This window comes from Capricornis sumatraensis, chromosome 9, assembly GCF_032405125.1.
Source record: "Capricornis sumatraensis isolate serow.1 chromosome 9, serow.2, whole genome shotgun sequence".
NCBI lineage: Eukaryota > Metazoa > Chordata > Mammalia > Artiodactyla > Bovidae > Capricornis > Capricornis sumatraensis.
Window position 1 is genome coordinate 3,097,218 of NC_091077.1, and position 18,457 is coordinate 3,115,674.

At 41.6% G+C, this 18,457-nt stretch overlaps 1 protein-coding gene across 2 annotated transcripts in view; it reads left to right on the forward strand.

The window, feature by feature from the left end:
- Positions 1-18,457, forward strand: part of RNF130 (ring finger protein 130) — a 177,605-nt gene that overhangs the window by 122,615 nt on the left and 36,533 nt on the right. Inside the window, exons 6-9 of one of the 2 annotated variants that reach the window (XM_068980709.1) lie at positions 800-896; positions 2,362-2,566; positions 5,756-5,849; positions 16,132-16,288. In XM_068980709.1, coding sequence (XP_068836810.1) covers positions 800-896; positions 2,362-2,566; positions 5,756-5,849; positions 16,132-16,147 — 412 coding nt within the window. In that variant the 3' untranslated portion in view covers positions 16,148-16,288. Of the gene's footprint in view, positions 1-799; positions 897-2,361; positions 2,567-5,755; positions 5,850-16,131; positions 16,289-18,457 lie in introns of those variants that run through there. The other variant, XM_068980710.1, reaches the window with a different exon arrangement.

Consider the following 18,457-nt stretch of genomic DNA (forward strand, 5'->3'; position numbering starts at 1 on the left):
ACAACAACATAAGTCAGCCATAATCAGACATACATCGCCTCCCTCTTGAGCATCCCTCCCCTCCCCCCTCCCCACCCATCTAGGTACTCACAGAGTGCCAGGCTGGGCTCCCTGTCTATCTGTTTTACAAGAACTCTTTAAATAATGTTTTAAACAACACTTAAACGAAGTCCATGAAACTAATTATATAGAATTTAAACTCCTGGTTAATAATTAACTCCTGGTTGGTACTTCCCTGGTGGCTCAGACAGTAAAGCGTCTGTCTACCATGCGGGAGACCCGGGTTCGATCCCTGGGTTGGGAAGATTCCCTGGAGAAGGAAATGGCAATCCACTCCAGTACTATTGCCTGGAAAATCCCATGGACAGAGGAGCCTGGTAGGCTACAGTCCATGGGGTCGCAAAAGAGTCAGACACGACTGAGTGACTTCATTTCACTTTACTTCACTTAGTATTTTTTGAAATTCTGTTTTTCTGCTTTAGATATTGGAAACAACTGATTTATAAGATATAGTTATCTTGATTCTTAGTAAATTTCCTACTTCTCCTCAGATCTTTGTTTGGAATTTGGTGGAATAAAACCACACAGCCAAATACTACTTATCATTTCTCATTATACAGTGCTATTAACATATGAGATTGGGTTTAGGAGATTTTCTGCCAGTTCTGTTCTAGTACATCCCTAGTATTTGTCTCTTGGGACCAAACAGACTAACTAAAAATTTCATTTATTTACATTTTGACCTAAGAGTTTTTCAGGATATAATTTGTAATATAATTCTCATTTTTTTTTTTAATAGGCATGTTTTCCACAAATCCTGCGTGGATCCCTGGCTTAGTGAACATTGTACCTGTCCTATGTGCAAACTTAATATTTTGAAGGCCCTGGGCATTGTGGTATGTTTCCTATTTTGTTAATGCTTCTGTGTCATTTTACCTCTAAGCATAACATAACATAGGCTTTCTCTGCCAGATAGTCTTGTTGGTCCAATACTACATTTTTCCCACATCAAAGTCCAGCCCCCATCAGAGAACCCATGGAAGAGCAGCTGAAGAACTGTGCCAATCTGCTTTAAAGCATGCTTCTGTTGGTGGTAGGTGTGTGATGAGGAACTCAGGTAGAAAGAAGGATGTGATTTTCCTGTATTCCAGTATCTTTTTTTTTTTTTAAGGAGTAGAATGCGGATTTTTAACTGTAGTCCAGCAGTAATTTTTTTTTTTCAGTAGTAATTTTTTCTGCATTCAACATGGCATAAAACCGTGTCATTACTTAAGTCTCTCCTCTTGAATTTGGCTTTGCTCTCCTAGATGTTGGTAATTGCAGTCAGTGAGGGTAGGCAGTGCCAGCCCTGAGCCGATCTCTGACAGCTGGGTAGGGGCTTCGGTTGGGTGCCAGCCACATAGAGCATTTCAGCCATAGCCAGATGAGCCAGCGTTGACTACCTGAGGACCTTGGAGTTCTTTCAAGAGTGATTGAATAATCTCCATATAGTGAAGAAAGTTTATGTTGACCCAACAGATGAATTCCTCATTTTAGCCTTGCAGATCTGAATAATCCTATTTAAAATATGCTATCAGATGACATTTTAGGAGCAATCCAGTTAGGTAGTAGTGCCCCGTTTATCCTCCCATCTTCAAAGATCATGTCAGTGATATGTAGTTTCCTTACCTCTCAACTTGACGCTGCCCTAGGTAATCCCTTCTGGTGAGGGCCGTCCTTGAGACTGTCTGGCAGCGTCCCTAGCCTTCCATATCCACTATTTAGTGCATGATAGTAGCCTTTAGCCCCACAGCACTCTATTCCTCTCCCTTAGCATTAGATGCTTAAATTTTGAAACAGGTTTTTTTAGAGTCAGAAGACTTTTCAGTGTTGATCTACTCTTGGTTGTATGCTTTCTTTATGTTAAGGTGAAATATATTTAAAGCCTGACTAGCAAACAGATGAGGTGTTAAAGAACAGTTAATAGGGTGAAAGGGATATTGTATGTTATCTGTGTTAACACATGCACCAAAGTGATACTGCACTGTCAACTTTATAATAATAATAATAATAATGAATCTCTTTGCCTGTGAGCCATGTTCACAAAAAGTTGTCCTTTATAAAGATGAAGTATCCAGTTTTCTCAGTTCTACAGTGGATTTTGGCTTTCCTTTGTATCATTTTGGGGAATAAATCATCTGTTTCTTTTAAATAAAAACTCTTGAACAAGAATGGAAAGTGTAAATGGGGGCAGGGGAGAAATAAGAGGAAATCACATGGAAAAAACTGATAAAATCTTTTCAACAGGATGTCAGGCATTTAGAATTTGAAAAAAGGATCTGTTAATCTTACAAGCACTTTTAACCTGGAAATATTTTGCAGCCAAATTTACCGTGTACTGATAATGTAGCATTTGATATGGAAAGGCTCACCAGAACCCAAGCAGTTAACCGAAGATCAGCCCTAGGTGAGCTCGCCAGCGACAACTCCCTTGGCCTCGAGCCACTTCGCACTTCGGGGATCTCGCCTCTTCCTCAGGATGGCGAGCTCACTCCTCGAACAGGAGAGATCAACATCGCAGTAACAAGTAAGTGGGCCCTGTGCCCGGGGCATGGGACTGGCTTGCTGCTGATATTTGACGTGTGGTGAAGAGTTGAGGCGATCGGCCACCCGGGCCAGTGACTTAAAAAAGTCTGTAACTGAGAAAGTCATGGGTGCTTTTGTTAAAACAGATATTTGTAATCATGGAACTTGTGTATCTGTATGTCACTAATGATTATAGTTGCCATTTGATGAGCAGTTGACCAGAGGTCTGTCTCACTAGCTGCTCGTCAGCCTGTTTTGAAGTGGTGGTGTTGCACGCAGGGGTGTGAGGTGGGGCGTCCGCAGCGCCACAGGTGTCTGTGTAACTGAGCCCCAGTGCTCTCTAGTTTCTGTGCTGCAGGAAACAGTGAAACACTCATCCAGAATCTGAATCTAAAACTCACAACTTTAAGAACAGTTGAGATAGCCAGCTGCTGCTCACTGTAGTTTACACTTTTATGAAATTTGGCATCTTGGTATAATTGTACAAGAGGTGTGAGAAAAGCCATAAGATAATCTACTTTTAAGAAATGTTCTGGGCTAGTTATGAATGTCATGATTGTTGAAATGTTGACAAGAAAAAAACAATGCTCTGAGTGCTTTGATGGCCTTACCAAAGTATGAGTGGGCTGGCAGGCGTGTGAGTGGACATTCACCCTGTAACAAGCCAGCTGTTTCCAGTCCATCCTTTGTGTTAGTCTCTTCTAACAACCTTTCACCCCATCTTCCTCATCACCACTCTGGTGCTGCCTTTTTCCGTGTATGCTGTGCTTGCCTATAGCTTCAAGCCCTAACCCTAATGGGACTCCTCTCAACTTCTGGGAGTCAGTAAAATGGATAGAACTATTACAAAAAGACTTTCCCTTAAGAAGTAAGACTTGGGTGGTCTATTCAGTTGATTTATACATGTTTTTAGCCAGCCAAAAATTGTTAGAAAATGATTTTGCAGGTTTTATTCTCATTTGTTTAAACTCAAGGAGAGTTCGTTAAGTTATAGAATCAGTAAAACTATTATTTGGTACATTTTGGCTAATTTCTTACCATTTCCCAGTGGTTTGTTTTAACAGCATTTCATGTTTTCCTGTTTTGACATTTAGGTTTTATGGGCTAGATTTTTTTAAAATGATGTAATAATAATAAAGGAGACAAAGGTTGCCTGTTTATTAATGAGTTATTGGTAGGTCTTTCATTGATCAACATTTATTGAGCACCTACTACTATATTAAGTAATTATCACATTATATTTTATATAGAAATATCCTTTCAAAATCTTACATTTTGATGATAAAAATTATTACTTCATGTGTGAAATTAATCACCTTTAGCAAATGTGTACATGTTAAAATGGAATTCATGTGATTAAATTAGACCGAAGCTGCCTCTCCATTAAGCCCCAAGCTCTGCAGTGCCATAGTAACTGCAGCGCGTTCAGCCAGCATCCACTGTTTGCAAGGCACTGTGCTAAATACACACTGGGGAGGACAGAGGTGGCCGAGACCCTGCCGCAGAGGATCGGTGCCAAAATACCTCTGGCCCATCGGGTGTTATTGTGACGGTGTTTACTTCTTCTGGTTACTAATTTTTATAACTGAAATGCCATGCATGTCTGGATGCTATATTCAACATTGGAAACATAGATGTAATTGAAGTTAGTCTGCTTATCATGTATAAAAAAGTCTTAAGAAGAAAAAAATAAAGAGTGCTATATTAAGCTTCTTGAAATTGATGACCAGCATCTCTTAATTTTTTTTAAATGCCAGTATATATTTTTTCTAATATAAAATATAAGGGGTTAAAAATGGTGGATTTTGCATGGGTTCTTGAATGTTTATTATTTTGCCTTAAAGAAAAAACCTTATAAATTCACTCTGTTGATGAAGAATTTGTATTCCAAGAAGCAGTGGCTGCACTGTTATCTAAAAAGAAAGAGCTTGCTGTGCATTTTAATAATGTAAACCAAGATGGGCAGAGAAATACTTATAGAACAATTCAGCATCCTGGAATCCTGAAGAACAATTCTTCTTAATCTTTTGAAGCTCACCACCTTTAAAATTCAATGAAAGTATAATAACCTTTTTCTAGAAGAATTAGTGGGTGCACACAGTGTTGCATAGCTGTAGGATCCATGGAAAGCAGATTAGAAACACCCGTGTTACATATAGCTTTCACATATAAACATTTGGCATTCCAAGTATAAATTTCTTCTCTCTGCATTATTGCAAATGTATAGGGAATTTTACTGTGTAAAACTTTGTTAAACCAGTCCTAGTTTGTGTATACTTTAGGAAATATTTTATAGTTAAAACTTTTTAGGAAGTCAGATTGATTCTCAGGTTGTTTTTATGGTTCTCAGTAAATACTGTTTTTGAAATATTACCTTGATGATACAGAGTTTGAAAAGTCAAGGGAAAATATTAACTGATTCCCTAGATCTAGAAAGAGACTAGATAAAAAACCTTTAGAGTTCTGTGTACCAGAGGTTTTCATCTCTTTGATGGGCCAAGTCTCTTGTGAACAACCTTCTCTTTCTACTTCTGCTTAATAAAGCCTCAACAGCCACTGCTGCTTCTTAGTGGTGGAGTTGTGAAGGGTAGTCCTCTTCTTTGCAGGAGACACCAATAAGATGTCCTTTTTAAAAAAGACTCTTAAGTAAAGCCACTCATAGACAAAAAGAATACAGATGACAATGCCATGGAGGACAGCCTGAGAACTGCTTGGAGTCCCCACGAGACCTTTGGGGCCCACTGCTCCATCTTTCTAAGCCTTTCTTTCGGAATGAGTGGCACAAGCATGCAGAAGTGACAGGTGACGAAGGAAAGGTTATAAGTATGGCTAGTCCGCTTCACTGTCATTTAAATTGACAAGTTTAAAACCCTGTGTCCATGTGCCATTTTATATACGTCTTTTCACTGCACACTTTTTGGTGGCCACACCTCTCACAGACCTCAGGACCTTAACTGGAAGAAGTGTTTGGGCCATGCTTTCCTTTCTCCCGTGCAGCTTTCGCCACTACTCCACTAACCTTCTCCACTTAGTAGCTCTCTGGCAAACCTCCTCCTGCTTCACTTCCTTGTGCCAGTCTTGGCTTACACCTTCGCTGACGTCTGCTTCGTTGCATTTGAGGGAAATGTTGACGTCGATTTGACTTAAGTCTTCTCCCCAGAGTGATTTCCTCCCTTTCCTTTGTCAACAGAAGAATGGTTTATTATTGCCAGTTTTGGCCTCCTCAGTGCCCTCACACTCTGCTACATGATCATCAGAGCCACAGCTAGCTTGAATGCTAATGAGTAAGTAACCAATTGTTCTTTGGATTGCATGTGCCAAATGACCCCAAGAAAATATGTCATTTTCATAAAGATCATGAGAATTGGCTTCCACCAATTTCATACTGATCCTGATGGGATCATACCTAACAAAACAGTTTATTTCACAAACAGTAACACTGATTGGGAGTGCACTTTGTTCACTTTAGAGAAGATCTCAGGGCTTTCATTAGCCACAAGGTTAGAATAAATCAATGATGGAACAAATGCCAAGAAAAGCAGCACAGTTGTAGTACGTAGAGAATCCCCACATCCTGGTCATTGATGGGGTTAGCCCCGTGGGATGAGCCTCACGTGCTCATCAAACTTTACCTGGAGTTTTATATACTTAGCTTTCGGTGGAGAACTGGCACCCTGGCCTATGGTCACAGGAACGTGGATATTTAACCTGCAAGAAAGAAGCAATCAAAAATATCTGTGACTTCTAAATATTAGAAAGACGATCAGGAAAAAAAAAAATAAGCATAGACTGTATTTTCATAGGACAAAATGAAGACCAGGTTACACATAGGCAAAATTTCATAGGACAAAATGAAGACCAGGTTACACATAGGCAAAATTTCACCTTGGTAAAAGGAAGAACATCTGTCAGCAGGCTACTTACCAGTGAGATTGTTTGCTGTCAGGGTAGGGAGTGCCCTGGACCAGGAATGCAGGCAGAAGCTGCATTTTACTTGTCAGAGCTGTTGGATGGAAAATTTGGGCTGGATAACTGTTGAGGTCCACTTTGATCCAGTGGTTTTCCAAAAGTAGCTTTCCATGGGGGTACCTTATTTCCATGGGGGTGGCTTTATTTGTTTTGCATTAAACTTGGGGCATTTACTTTAGGATATTATTCAGTCCTTTCTTTTAAGCAATATTCATGAAAACTAATTCAAGATGAAAGCATCCCTGGAACACTGCCAAAATTTGAACTTGAATTGGTGGAGTTCCTGTGCTCTGTATTCTGTTATGTCCTGGCACTTTAGTTGAGTAGTAACAACCAACCACGCTCATGTAATTGATTTAATTAAATGCTCATAGCCCAACTGTAGAAAGAATGGGCAAGAAACTTCCGTTTCCAATGACATGGTCTTATTACTTCTAACCTGATTTTTTGGCTAGATACTTACAAGAAGTGCCCTTTGGCATTCTTGACATATTACATATTGAGAGGATGTCATGACCACTTGGCAGTCTTCAGTCTTCAGATGAGTAGTCTCAACCTCATCCAGTAGGTCACCAGCTGGCTGCTTCTGTTGGGCCCACTGATGCACTTTTACTTCAACATAGCACAGTGTTAATAGCTCAGACTCTAGAGTCACACATACCTGGATATGGCTATCTGCTCCTCCATATTTTTCTTGTGAGACCTAGATAATATTTTTCTGAAGTTCATTTTAGTCATCCATAAAACAAGAATAATGGTAGGAGTACATCATAGGATTGTTGTAAGAATTAGCATATAAGTGCTTAGCACAGTGCCTCGTACATAACAAGTGCTCAATAAATGTTAGCCAAAACAGTTCCTCTGAGATTCTTTCAAAGTTTTATGAATAAGATGGCCATCTGTCTTTGTCACTTTGCAAATGAATTTCATTTTCTTCCATGAAATAGAATACTGAATCATAAGAGCTCACGAGTGCCTGTAATCAACCCTCAGTTTGGAGGGAAATATTTATTTCTCCTGTAGTCACCTCTTTTGCTTATTCCCATACCAACCCATTAGACAAGATGATAATGTAAGCCCATTTCTTAAAATTTCTCAAATGAGCAAAAACCAATCACAGCAAGTAGCTGCACACTGGGCACTTTTAGGGAATTGTTAAGTAATTTAATAGTCACCTTGCTGCCACCCAGAGTTGGCCAGGTGCTCAGTTCATGTTTTAGATATTTTAGAGAATACTCAATAGACATGTTACCTGTTGTAAGTTAGAGTTCCATTCATAAATGCATGCATGACTCAGACTCTGAGTCATAGACCTTAGATCCATCCCTTCTCCCATTAGCCTTTGTAGAGGGTTGTTAGTACAGGTATTCATTTGACTATTATTTCTATGTCTTAGTCAAAACCACTCTGAATGACAGTTTCCATAATTCCATTTAGAGAAGTTGAGAGAGAGAGAGAGAGAGAGAGTGTGTGTGTGTGTGTGTGTGTGTGTGTACACACATATGGATGGGTAAAAGGATGGTGACCAAATTATTAATGGTGATTTTCTTAATTTAGTAAAATTTTGGATGATGTTTTTCTCTCCTATATGCTTTTATGTGTTAACTTTCTGTAACAGTACTTAGTTTTTTTAGCCCATTTTAATTCTAGGGGATTGAAAAGAGATAATGGTTGGGAACTCCCCAGCAGCCCAGTGGTCAGGACTCCGCACCTCCACTGCTGGGGGCCTGGGTTTGATTCCTTGTCTGGAAACTAAGATCCTACAAGCCATTCAGTGCAGCCAAAAGTAAATAAATAAATGCCCACTCTGATTCAATGTCTCCTTCTCAAGAATATTGATGAAAAATTCCTGTGTGATTTTAATTCTGAAAAGTTTATTTTAGCAAACAAATTTATAATTAATTCTTTGTTAATTCTTTGAAATTATGTCTTATTTCCCGTCCCAGTTTAACCAAAAAATTGCAGTCAAAATGAGATTGCCTTTTCAATTTAACTGCTCTGCTTCAGTTTTCTGGGTACCCTCCTGTGTTTCTAAGATGGTCTTCTATATGAGTAGATTCTGTATTCTCACATGTTAATGATTTGTCTGGATATTACTAGTAAATTCCACCTTACTTTGCTGACAGTGTTACACTGAACTTGTGTACTGTGATGTCAGTAAGACTGACCCAGTCTAGCCACTGGTGAGACCCTGTGAGCAAGATCAAGCAGTGAGCAAGATCTGTGGCCAGATACAAAAGCAGGGCTGTGGAACCCAGGCCTGGTCCAGGCCTCCATGGGTCATGGATTGCTGCTCACCTGGGGTTGAAAGCACTCTGCCTCCCTCACCACACTCTGCAAGTTCACCCAGGGCTTGACAATAGTGACTTAACTCAAGTTAATCAAAAGTCCATGTATCTGGGAGCACCACCTTCTACTGTGATGAAATACTGTATAAGTACTCAATCGTGACTAATTGTGCTTTACTTTTTTAATACTATAGACAGATCTAGTGAATTTTGAAACTTGACAAATATAAACAGGATAGTAGTCAAAGAAGCAAATAAATGCATGGTAAATGTATTTTTATATATTAGCTTCCCAAACATTTGTTGTGCCTGAGTAAGGCTCTGAGGAGGCCTTACAAATAGCTGAGAAAAGAAGAGGAGTGAAAGGCAAGGGAGAAAAGGAAAGATATACCCATTTGAATGTAGAGTTCCAAAGAAGAGCAGGAAGAGATAAGAAAGCTATCTTAAGTGAACAATGCGAAGAAATGGAGGAAAGCAGTAGAATGGGAAAGACTAGAGATCTCTTCCAGAAAATTAAGAGATACCAGAGGAATATTTCATGCAGAGATGGACACAGTACAGAACAGAAATGATATAAACCTAACAGAAGCAGAAGATACGAAGACAAAGTGGCAGGAATATACAGAAGAATTATACAAAAAAGATCTTCATGACCCAGATAACCATGGTGGTGTGATCACTCACCTAGAGCCAGACATCGTGGAGTATGAGGTCAAGTGGGCCTTAGGAAGCATCACTAAAAACAAAGCTAGTTAGAGGTGTTGGAATTCCAGCTGAGCTACTTCAGATCCTAAAAGATGATGCTATTAAAGTGCTACACTCAACATGCTAGCAAATTTGGAAAAATTTGAAAAACTCAGCTGTGGCCGCAGGACTGGAAAGGGTCAGTTTTCATTCCAATCCCAAAGAAACGCAATGCCAAAAAATGTTCAGATTACTGCACAATTGCACTCATTTCACATGCTAGCAAGCTCAAAATCCTTCAAGATAGACTTCAACAATACATGAATCGAGAACTTGAAGATGTACAAGTTGGATTTAGAAAAGGCAAAGGAACCAGAGATCAAATTGCCAACATCCATTGGATCATAGAGAAAGCAAGGGAATTCTAGAAAAACTTAACGCTTCATCAACTACACTAAAGCCTTTTGACTGTGTAGATCACAACAAACAGTGGAAAATTCTTAAAGAGATGAGAATACCAGACCACCTTACCTGCCTCCTGAGAAACCTGTATGCAGGTCAAGAAGCAACAGTTAGAACCAGACATGAAGCGATGAACTGGTTCAGATTGGGAAAGGAGTACATGAAGGCTGTCTATTGTCACCTTGCTTATTTGACTTCTATGCAGAGTACATCATGGGAAATGCTGGACTGGTGAATCACAAGCTGGAATCAAGATTTCTGGGAGAAGTGTCAACAGCCTCAGATATGCAGATGATAACCACTCTAATGGCAGAAAGCAAAGAGGAGCTAAAGAGCCTCTTGATGAAGGTGAAAGAAGAGAGTGAAAAATCTAGCTTAACACTCAGCGTTCAAAAAACTAAGACTGTGGTGTCTGGTCCCATCGCTTCATGGCAAATAGATAGGGAAAAATTGGAAACAGTGACAGATTTCATTTTCTTTGGCTCCAAAATCACTGGAGACAGTGACTGCAGCCGTGAAATTAAAAAATGCTTGCTACTTGGAAGGAAAGCTATGACAAACCTAGACAGCATATTAAAAAGCATACATCAGTTTGCTGACAAAGGTCCCACATAGTCAAAGCTATGGTTTTCCCAGTAGTTATGTACAGATGTGAGAGGTGGACCATGAAGGCTGAGCACCAAAGAATTGAGGCTTTCAAACTGTGATGCTGGAGAAGACTCTTGAGAGTCCCTTGGACTGCAAGGAGATCCAACCAGTCAATCCTAAAGGAAATCAACCCTGAATATTTATTGGAAGGACTAATGCTGAAGCTAAAGCTCAAATGCTTTGGCCACCTGATACAAAGAGCAAATTCATTGGAAAAGATTCTGATGCTGGGAAAGACTGAGGACAGAAGGAGGAGGAGGGGACAGGATGAGATGGTTGGATGGCATCATCAACTCAATGGACATGGGTTTGAGCAAGCTTCAGGAGATAGTGAAGGACAGGGGAGCCTGCCGTGCTGCAGTCCATGGGTTGCAAAAGTCAGACACAAGTGAGCAAATGAACAAGTTATATTGAACTTCAATTCCCAAAGTATGTTTTCTGCTATGTTTTGTTATTTAAGTAAACCTTCTTAAATCTCAACGTTTACCAGCTTACGTTTACATAAATCTATTTTTCCCTCAACATAAGAAAAGTAAATATTTATTTGAAATGTTTTTATTTGAGGAATAAGTTATAAGATATGGATGATGTAGGAGAGATTTTGAGTTGACTGGGCGGTTCAACTAGGTATTCTCTACAGCCCTTTCTTAGTTCCTGGATTCTGATGCATAGAAATCATGTTCTGAGATTTGCAGAGGGGTGTAGACTAGCATCTAAGATTCAGACAGTCTCGGCAAGAGGAAATGAAACTGCTGTGCTTGACTTGTTGAAAGAATTGGAGCAAATCTGAAATCCTGCAGCATGATCGAAGACCAAGAAGTCCTAGCTCTGCAGCAAATCCATTGGGCGTCAGTGTTCTTTTTGAGCTGTCCTCCTCTGAGTTGTAGTGGTGGAAATATATAGGCCAGGTCAAAGGAATTGATGTTTCTGTTTTACTCTCTACTAAGAGTATTTCAGTATTTCTGAATTGTTTTGCTCAAGCTTTTTAAGAGGAACATTGACACATTTCAATATAAAAGTATCTGAAAACTTAAATCGTTTCATACTTTGGGGATATTTACCTTTGACTGCAGCCATGAAATTGAAAGACGCTTACTCCTTGGAAGAAAAGTTATGACCAACCTAGATAGCATATTTCAAAAGCAGAGACATTACTTTGCCGACTAAGGTCCATCTAGTCAAGGCTATGGTTTTTCCTGTGGTCATGCATGGATGTGAGAGTTGGACTGTGAAGAAGGCTGAGTGCCGAAGAATTCATGCTTTTGAACTGTGGTGTTGGAGAAGACTCTTGAGAGTCCCTTGGACTGCAAGGAGATGCAACCAGTCCATTCTGAAGGAGATCAACCCTGAAATTTCTTTGGAGGGAATGATGCTGAAGCTGAAACTCCAGTACTTTGGCCACCTCATGTGAAGAATTGACTCATTGGAAAAGACTGATGCTGGGAGGGATTGGGGGCAGGAGGAGAAGGGGACGACCGAGGATGAGATGGCTGGATGGCATCACTGACTCGATGGACGTGAGTCTGAGTGAACTCTGGGAGTTGGTGATGGACAGGGAGGCCTGGCGTGCTGCAGTTCATGGGGTTGCAAAGAGTCGGACACGACTGTGCAACTGAATTGAACTGAACCTTAGAAAAGAGGAGACTGAGGTGATGTAAGAGGTGTTATCAAGTATTGGGGGACTTTCAAAGGTGAGAACAGCTACTGTTTATTGTGTGCCTACCAAGATCTTACTCCTTTGTGGGACTCTCTTACTACCCACATTGCCCCCAGTTAATACTTGTAATAGTCTCATGGTGACTAACCAGTGCCTGCAGAGGGTAATACTTCCTATGTAGCTCTGAAGACATCTACAGGGAGGTAGGCTTCCATTTAATGTAAGGAAGAACTTCCTGCCAGTAAGAATTGTCCCTCCATGAAAATGAGCTGTCTTAAAAGCTAATGAGCTTGCCAGGAGTTGCTTATTCAGATGAAAACTGCAAGGCAGGAGCTGTTTGGAGGCAGATCTTGAATCAGATTGGAGAAGGCAACGGCGCCCCACTCCAGTACTCTTGCCTGGAAAATCCCATGGACTGAGGAGCCTGGTAGGCTGCAGTCCATGGGGTCACTAATAGTCGGGCACAACTGAGCTACTTCACTTTCACTTTTCACTTTCATGCATTGGAGAAGGAAATGGCAACCCACTCCAGTGTTCCTGCCTGGAGAATCCCAGGGATGGGGCAGCCTGATGGGCTCCTGTCTCTGGGGTCGCACAGGGTCGGACACGACTGAAGTGACTTAGCAGCACCTGCAGCTTGAGTCAGACAGAAGTTCTAAGACTGCTTCTAGTTCTCAGAGTTCCTCTTGAATTGTCTGTCCTAAATGATCCCTTCCTAGGAGAGATCAAAACCCAATGAGAGGGGTCTGGGTCTCAGCTGGCTACCCCTTATCGAATCTTCAGGGTCAAGCAGTGTTTTTAAAACTTTAAAGTCATCTCCTACTGTAAGAAATGCATTTTCTATTGTGACCCAGTGCTCCCACACGTATGACTGAAACAGAAGTTCCGCAGTCTTCCTTACTACGTACAGATCTTTTCTGCTCTGTGGTTTCTTGTTGTTAATATGGGTCACAAACTCCTGCACTGATTTTATGATCCATTAATAGGTTGCAGCCTGCAATTAGAGAAACACTGAGCTGAAGAATTTTGAATTTTTAGTTCTCAATCTTATAACTTCTTTTTTTTTTTTTGACTGTGCTAGGTCTTGGTTACTGTGTGCAGGCTTTCTCTAGTTGCAGCAAGCAGGGGCTGCTCTCTGACTGTGGTACACAGGCTGCTTCTTGCAGTGGCTTTTCTTGTTGCAGAGCATAGGCTTTAGGGGGCCCAGGCTTCAGTAGTTGTGGCTCCCAGGCTCTAGAGCACAGGCTCAGTAGTTGAGGTGCGTGGACTTAGTTACGCGTGGACTCTTCCCAGCCTGGGGATCAAACCTGCGTCCCCTGCATTGGCAGGCAGATTCTTTCTTTCTTTTTTAATTCTTTTATTTTGCTCTTCCCAGCATCACCTGAGATCTCCATTTTTTACATTGGAAAAGACCCTGTTGCTGGGAGGGATTGAGGGCAGGAGGAGAAGGGGATAACAGAGGATGAGATGGTTGGATGGCATCACCGACTCAGCGGACATGAGTTTGAGCAAACTCTGGGAGATAGTGAAGGACAGGGAAGCCTGGTGTGCTGCAGTCCATGGGGTTGCAAGGAGTTGGACACGACTTAGTGACTGAACAACAGCACCACATTCCTTTGATGCCAGGGTTGTGGATTCACTCGACATTCTGAGCAGGCAGATTCTTAACCACTGGGCCATCTGGGAAGTCCTCAACCTAATAACTTGCTCACACTGGCACACATATCTGATTGTTTATTTTCCTGAGACAGCTTTTTTTGTAGGAATGTCAGCAAATACTTGTCCCCAGCCTCACCATGAATAGCCTTCTTTGTTTTAGCATTTAGGTCTCCTTTTAGCCACAGTGAGCCCGAGATATGTACACAAAGGAGTAACCTGAGGCCCAGAGGGGCTGAGTGACCCCCAAGAAATGCCATGGGAGGAAGGGCCTGGGATTCCAGCCCAGTACTTCTGGTTCCAAGCCTTTACACTGTTTTTCTTTGACTACTCCAGAGGGCCATTTAAGGGTTCCAGATAATATGGTTGAAAAGGATAAATTTGGTTTTCTAAAAACTTAGTGACAAAAAAGAAGATTAAAGCAGCAGAACCTTTGATTGGGCTTCTGTCTTGTCTTTGTTGGTCTTTTTATTTTTCAGAAGTGCCTTTAATGTTTGGCTTCATCGGGTTTTTTTTTAAATACTTAACATGTGTTAGCCATTCAGTCGTGTCCAACTCTTTGTGACTCCATGGACTGTAGCTCACTTGGCTCCTCTGTCCATGGAATTCTCCAGACAAGAATACTGGAGTGAGTTGCCATTCCCTTCTCCAGGGTATATTCCCAACCCAGGATTGAACCTGGGTCTCCCACATTGCAGGTAGATTCCTTACTGTCTGAACCACCAGGGAAGCCCCATAATTACTTAGAAAGGCAGCAAAAAAAATACATTTAAAAATCATGACTCACCCATTAAAAGTCCCTATGCCTACTGAGGAAATATTATAAAAACAATGTGTCGTATTAAATATGAACTGTATTTAATGAACAAGTGTAGGGCCTCATTCACAGTTTCGTGAATGACCCTAACCCCAAGCCTTCCATTGGTGAGGCACCATCTCCGCAGCCTGAGGCACCAGGCCTGCCCTGCAGGAGCCCTGGGCTGACGGGCTGCCCCGCTCTCTGCACCCGGTGCTGCGCCTGTGCCAGGGCAGTGTGGCATGAGTGCCACACAGACGCAGGGGCACTCCCGCTCCGCCCCTGAGGGAGGCAGAAAGGCTTCCTGGAGGAAGTGACTTAGAACCCAGGCCAGGCAGCATTAAAACAGGTGAGGAAGAAGCTCAGCAGGTTCAAGGAGTTGTGAGGTTTGATGTGTCTACTGTAGGTGATGGTGGAAGTAGGCAGACTATGGAATTTGGACTGTGGTGTTTTTTTGTTTTTTTGGTTTTTTTTTTTTTTGGTAACCAGCAGGTGATGTCTAAGGCTTTTCAGTAAAAAGAAAATTGCTAATGACTGAGAAATTGCTTTGGCACGGTAGAGACAGAAAGCAAGAAGGTAGGTTAGGTAAAAATAGGGAGGTGAAGAAGAAAGTCAGGACGACGGGGAAGAGATAAAACAGGAAATGCTAGAGAGCTGTATGATGACCCGAGAGTAAGTGATTTGGGTCCAGAGTGTGGATCTGGAGCTCAGCAGGCAGAAAAGAGAGCAGAACGGAAGACATGGTACATAGAAACCAGAGCAATGAACCAAACTCCGGAAGGGTTGAGCAAGCTAGAGCAGTCCCACACCGTCAGGCTGCAGAGGTACAGCGTTAGCCTGAGGGTAATGAAGGAAGCTTCAGATGTCAGGTACCTTCAGGCACCTGGTTTAGGGGGAGACACACACGCAAACACACAAAATACACACACATTAAATCCGTGAGTTCCCGTAAGAAATCCTTATATCCCTGGGAGTCCATACTCCTCAAATCTTATTTCAGAATAAATACATGTTTGTTTGAGGCATAAAGGGAGAGCATATTTTAAAGACCAGCAGCTACAGATCTCAGGGCCTTCAGCGTGTAGAACATGCATTCAAACCAGGACACGTTGTGAACTGTATACTTGTCCCCACATTTTTTAAACAAAACGCTATTAACCTGTACTTTCCCCTGCCTTCCTTTTGGAAGTACTAACACACTTTTAAGTGACTGAGCCACTTAACCGCAGATCTGAAGCTGCTGAGTTCAGGAGCTTACTAGCTTGACTGGCTTGACCAAACTGCTCTGGGAAATACTTGGGGACAACCCAGCCCACCATTCAGTTAGAATTACTTTCTATTTTAAAAATTTGACAAATACCCTTTAACTAATTCTTGACCTCTCTTTTTCTCCTTTTATTCCATAGGGTAGAATGGTTTTGAAGAAAGAGAAACACTGCTTTCTGACTGATTGCCTTGAAGGAAAAAAGAACCTATTTTTGTGCATCATTTACCAATCATGCCACACAAGCATTTATTTTTAGTACATTTTATTTTTTCATAAAATTGCTAATGCCAAAGCTTTGTATTAAAATAAATAAATAATAAAATTAAAAAGCTGTGTTGTCGAGTATTATTCAACCACTTGTGTTTGGAAGGCTGATTGGGAGATCGCATACCCATTTCATTTGTGTATGTTTCAGAGACAGCAGGTGCTCATGCTCTCCAGGGGAAGAACAGCAATGCTATTTCTTTTGATATCTTTATGTTGGCTCCTGCAGTTTCCAGATAGGACCCAGGTGTGGGGACACCCTGTGTAGCGATGCCCCCTCGGGCCTTGAAATGAGTTTCTCCATTTTATTTTCTTCAAGACTGCCCTTCACTCTCTGATCCCTGCTTATTTGTTTACGGTTGATCTGCCTTCTCCAGCACGTCAGCTCCACAGCCACAGGGACATTCCACTGTGTCTCTTCCCACTGTATCCCTGGTACCTAGTAATGTGCTTCGCACATAGTAAGTGCTCAATAAATACTTGGTGAGATGAAAGGATGAGTGTACAAAAAACTTTCCGAAATCCATGCTGTTAGTAATAAATTGTATCTGTCCGAGATTTTTTGCCTGGTTTATGCAGTGTTCTGTGCAGGCGGGCATGCCGTGCTGGGTCTCTGTGGCTGCGCAGGGGCACGCTCTGGTTGCGGTGAGCAGGGACTCGTCGCTGCGGTACATGGGCTTCCTGTTGCTTGCTTTCTCCTGATGCAGAGCCCAGGCTCTAGACCTCAGGCTCAGCAGTTGTGGCCCACGGCTTAGTTGCTCCATAGCATGTGGAATCTTCCTGCAGCAGAGGTCAAGCTTGTGTCCCCTGTTTTGGCTGGCAAATTCTTAACCATTGGACCACTGGGGAAGTCCTGTATTCTTTTAAAAACAGTAAATTCTAAAGTTGGATGAGAATAATTTTATATGTGTAAATGTAATTTTTTTGCATTATTTGTAAGGAAGCTGTTGAAATATTTTGTTATATGAATCAATATGATAAACTTGAAGGGGTTATCAGGATGTGTAGCTGTTTTGAGCAGTGAGTTCCCAACCTTCCACCTGAGCATACCTCAGTTGAGAGTATTCCCATTAGTAACAGACACACTAGAGCACAGTCATACTAACATCAGTAGGGGGCTGAAGATAGATATAATTCACATACCATGAAATTTACCCTTTTAAAGGTAAGCTATTTCTGTGGTCTTTGAGCATATTCACAAAGTTGTACAACCATCACAACTGTCTTAATTCTACAACGTTTTTATCATCCCAGAAAGAAGCCTCCTACCCTTTCACCCCTGCCAGCCCGCTAATCTCTGTCTCTAAGGATTTGCCTGTTCTAGGCATTTTGTGTAAATAGAATCATTCACTATGTGGATTCAGTATTTGGGTTCTTTCACTTCCCATAATATTTCAAAGTTCATCCATTTGCAGCATGTATCAATACTTTGTTCTTTTTTGTAACTGAATAATATACCATTGTGTGGACGCGTTAGTCGCTCAGTCGTGTCCAACTCTTTGTGACCCCATGGACTATAGCCCGCCAGGCTCCTCTGTCCATGGAATTCTCCAGGCAAGAATACTGGAGTGGGTTGCCATTTCCTTCTCCAGGGGATCTGTCCGACACAGGGATGGAACCTGGCTCTCCTGCGTTGCGAGCAGATTCTTTACCATCAAGCCACCAGAAAAGCCCTGTTTCATTGTGTGGATAGGTAGATAGGTGGATAGAGACTGCATTTTGTTCATCCATCCATTGATGGATGTTGTGGGCTGTTTCCACCTTTTGTCTTTTATGAATGGTTCTATCAGCATGTGTACTCAGATTTTCGTGTGAATGTATCTTTAATTCTCTTGGATATACCCCTAGGAGTAGAATTGCTGGAGTATATGTTAGCTCTAGGTTTAACTTGTTGGAAAACAACCAGACTGACCTCCAGGCAGCTATACAGTCTCCCTTTCCTGCCAGCAGTGTGCAGGTGCTCCTGATTCTCTGCCTCCTCACCAGTGCATATTTTCGTTTTTCTAAAAAATTTTGCCATGTCTAGTGGGTTTGAAGTGGTACCTCATTGTGACTTTGATTTGCATTTTTCTCCCTGGCAAGAATACTGGAGAGTCCCATGGACAGAGGAGCCTAGCAGGCTGCAGTCCATAGGGTCTCAGAGAGTCGGAGACAGCTGAAGCGACTGAGCACGCATGCACGAAAAACCCTAAGGACACTGA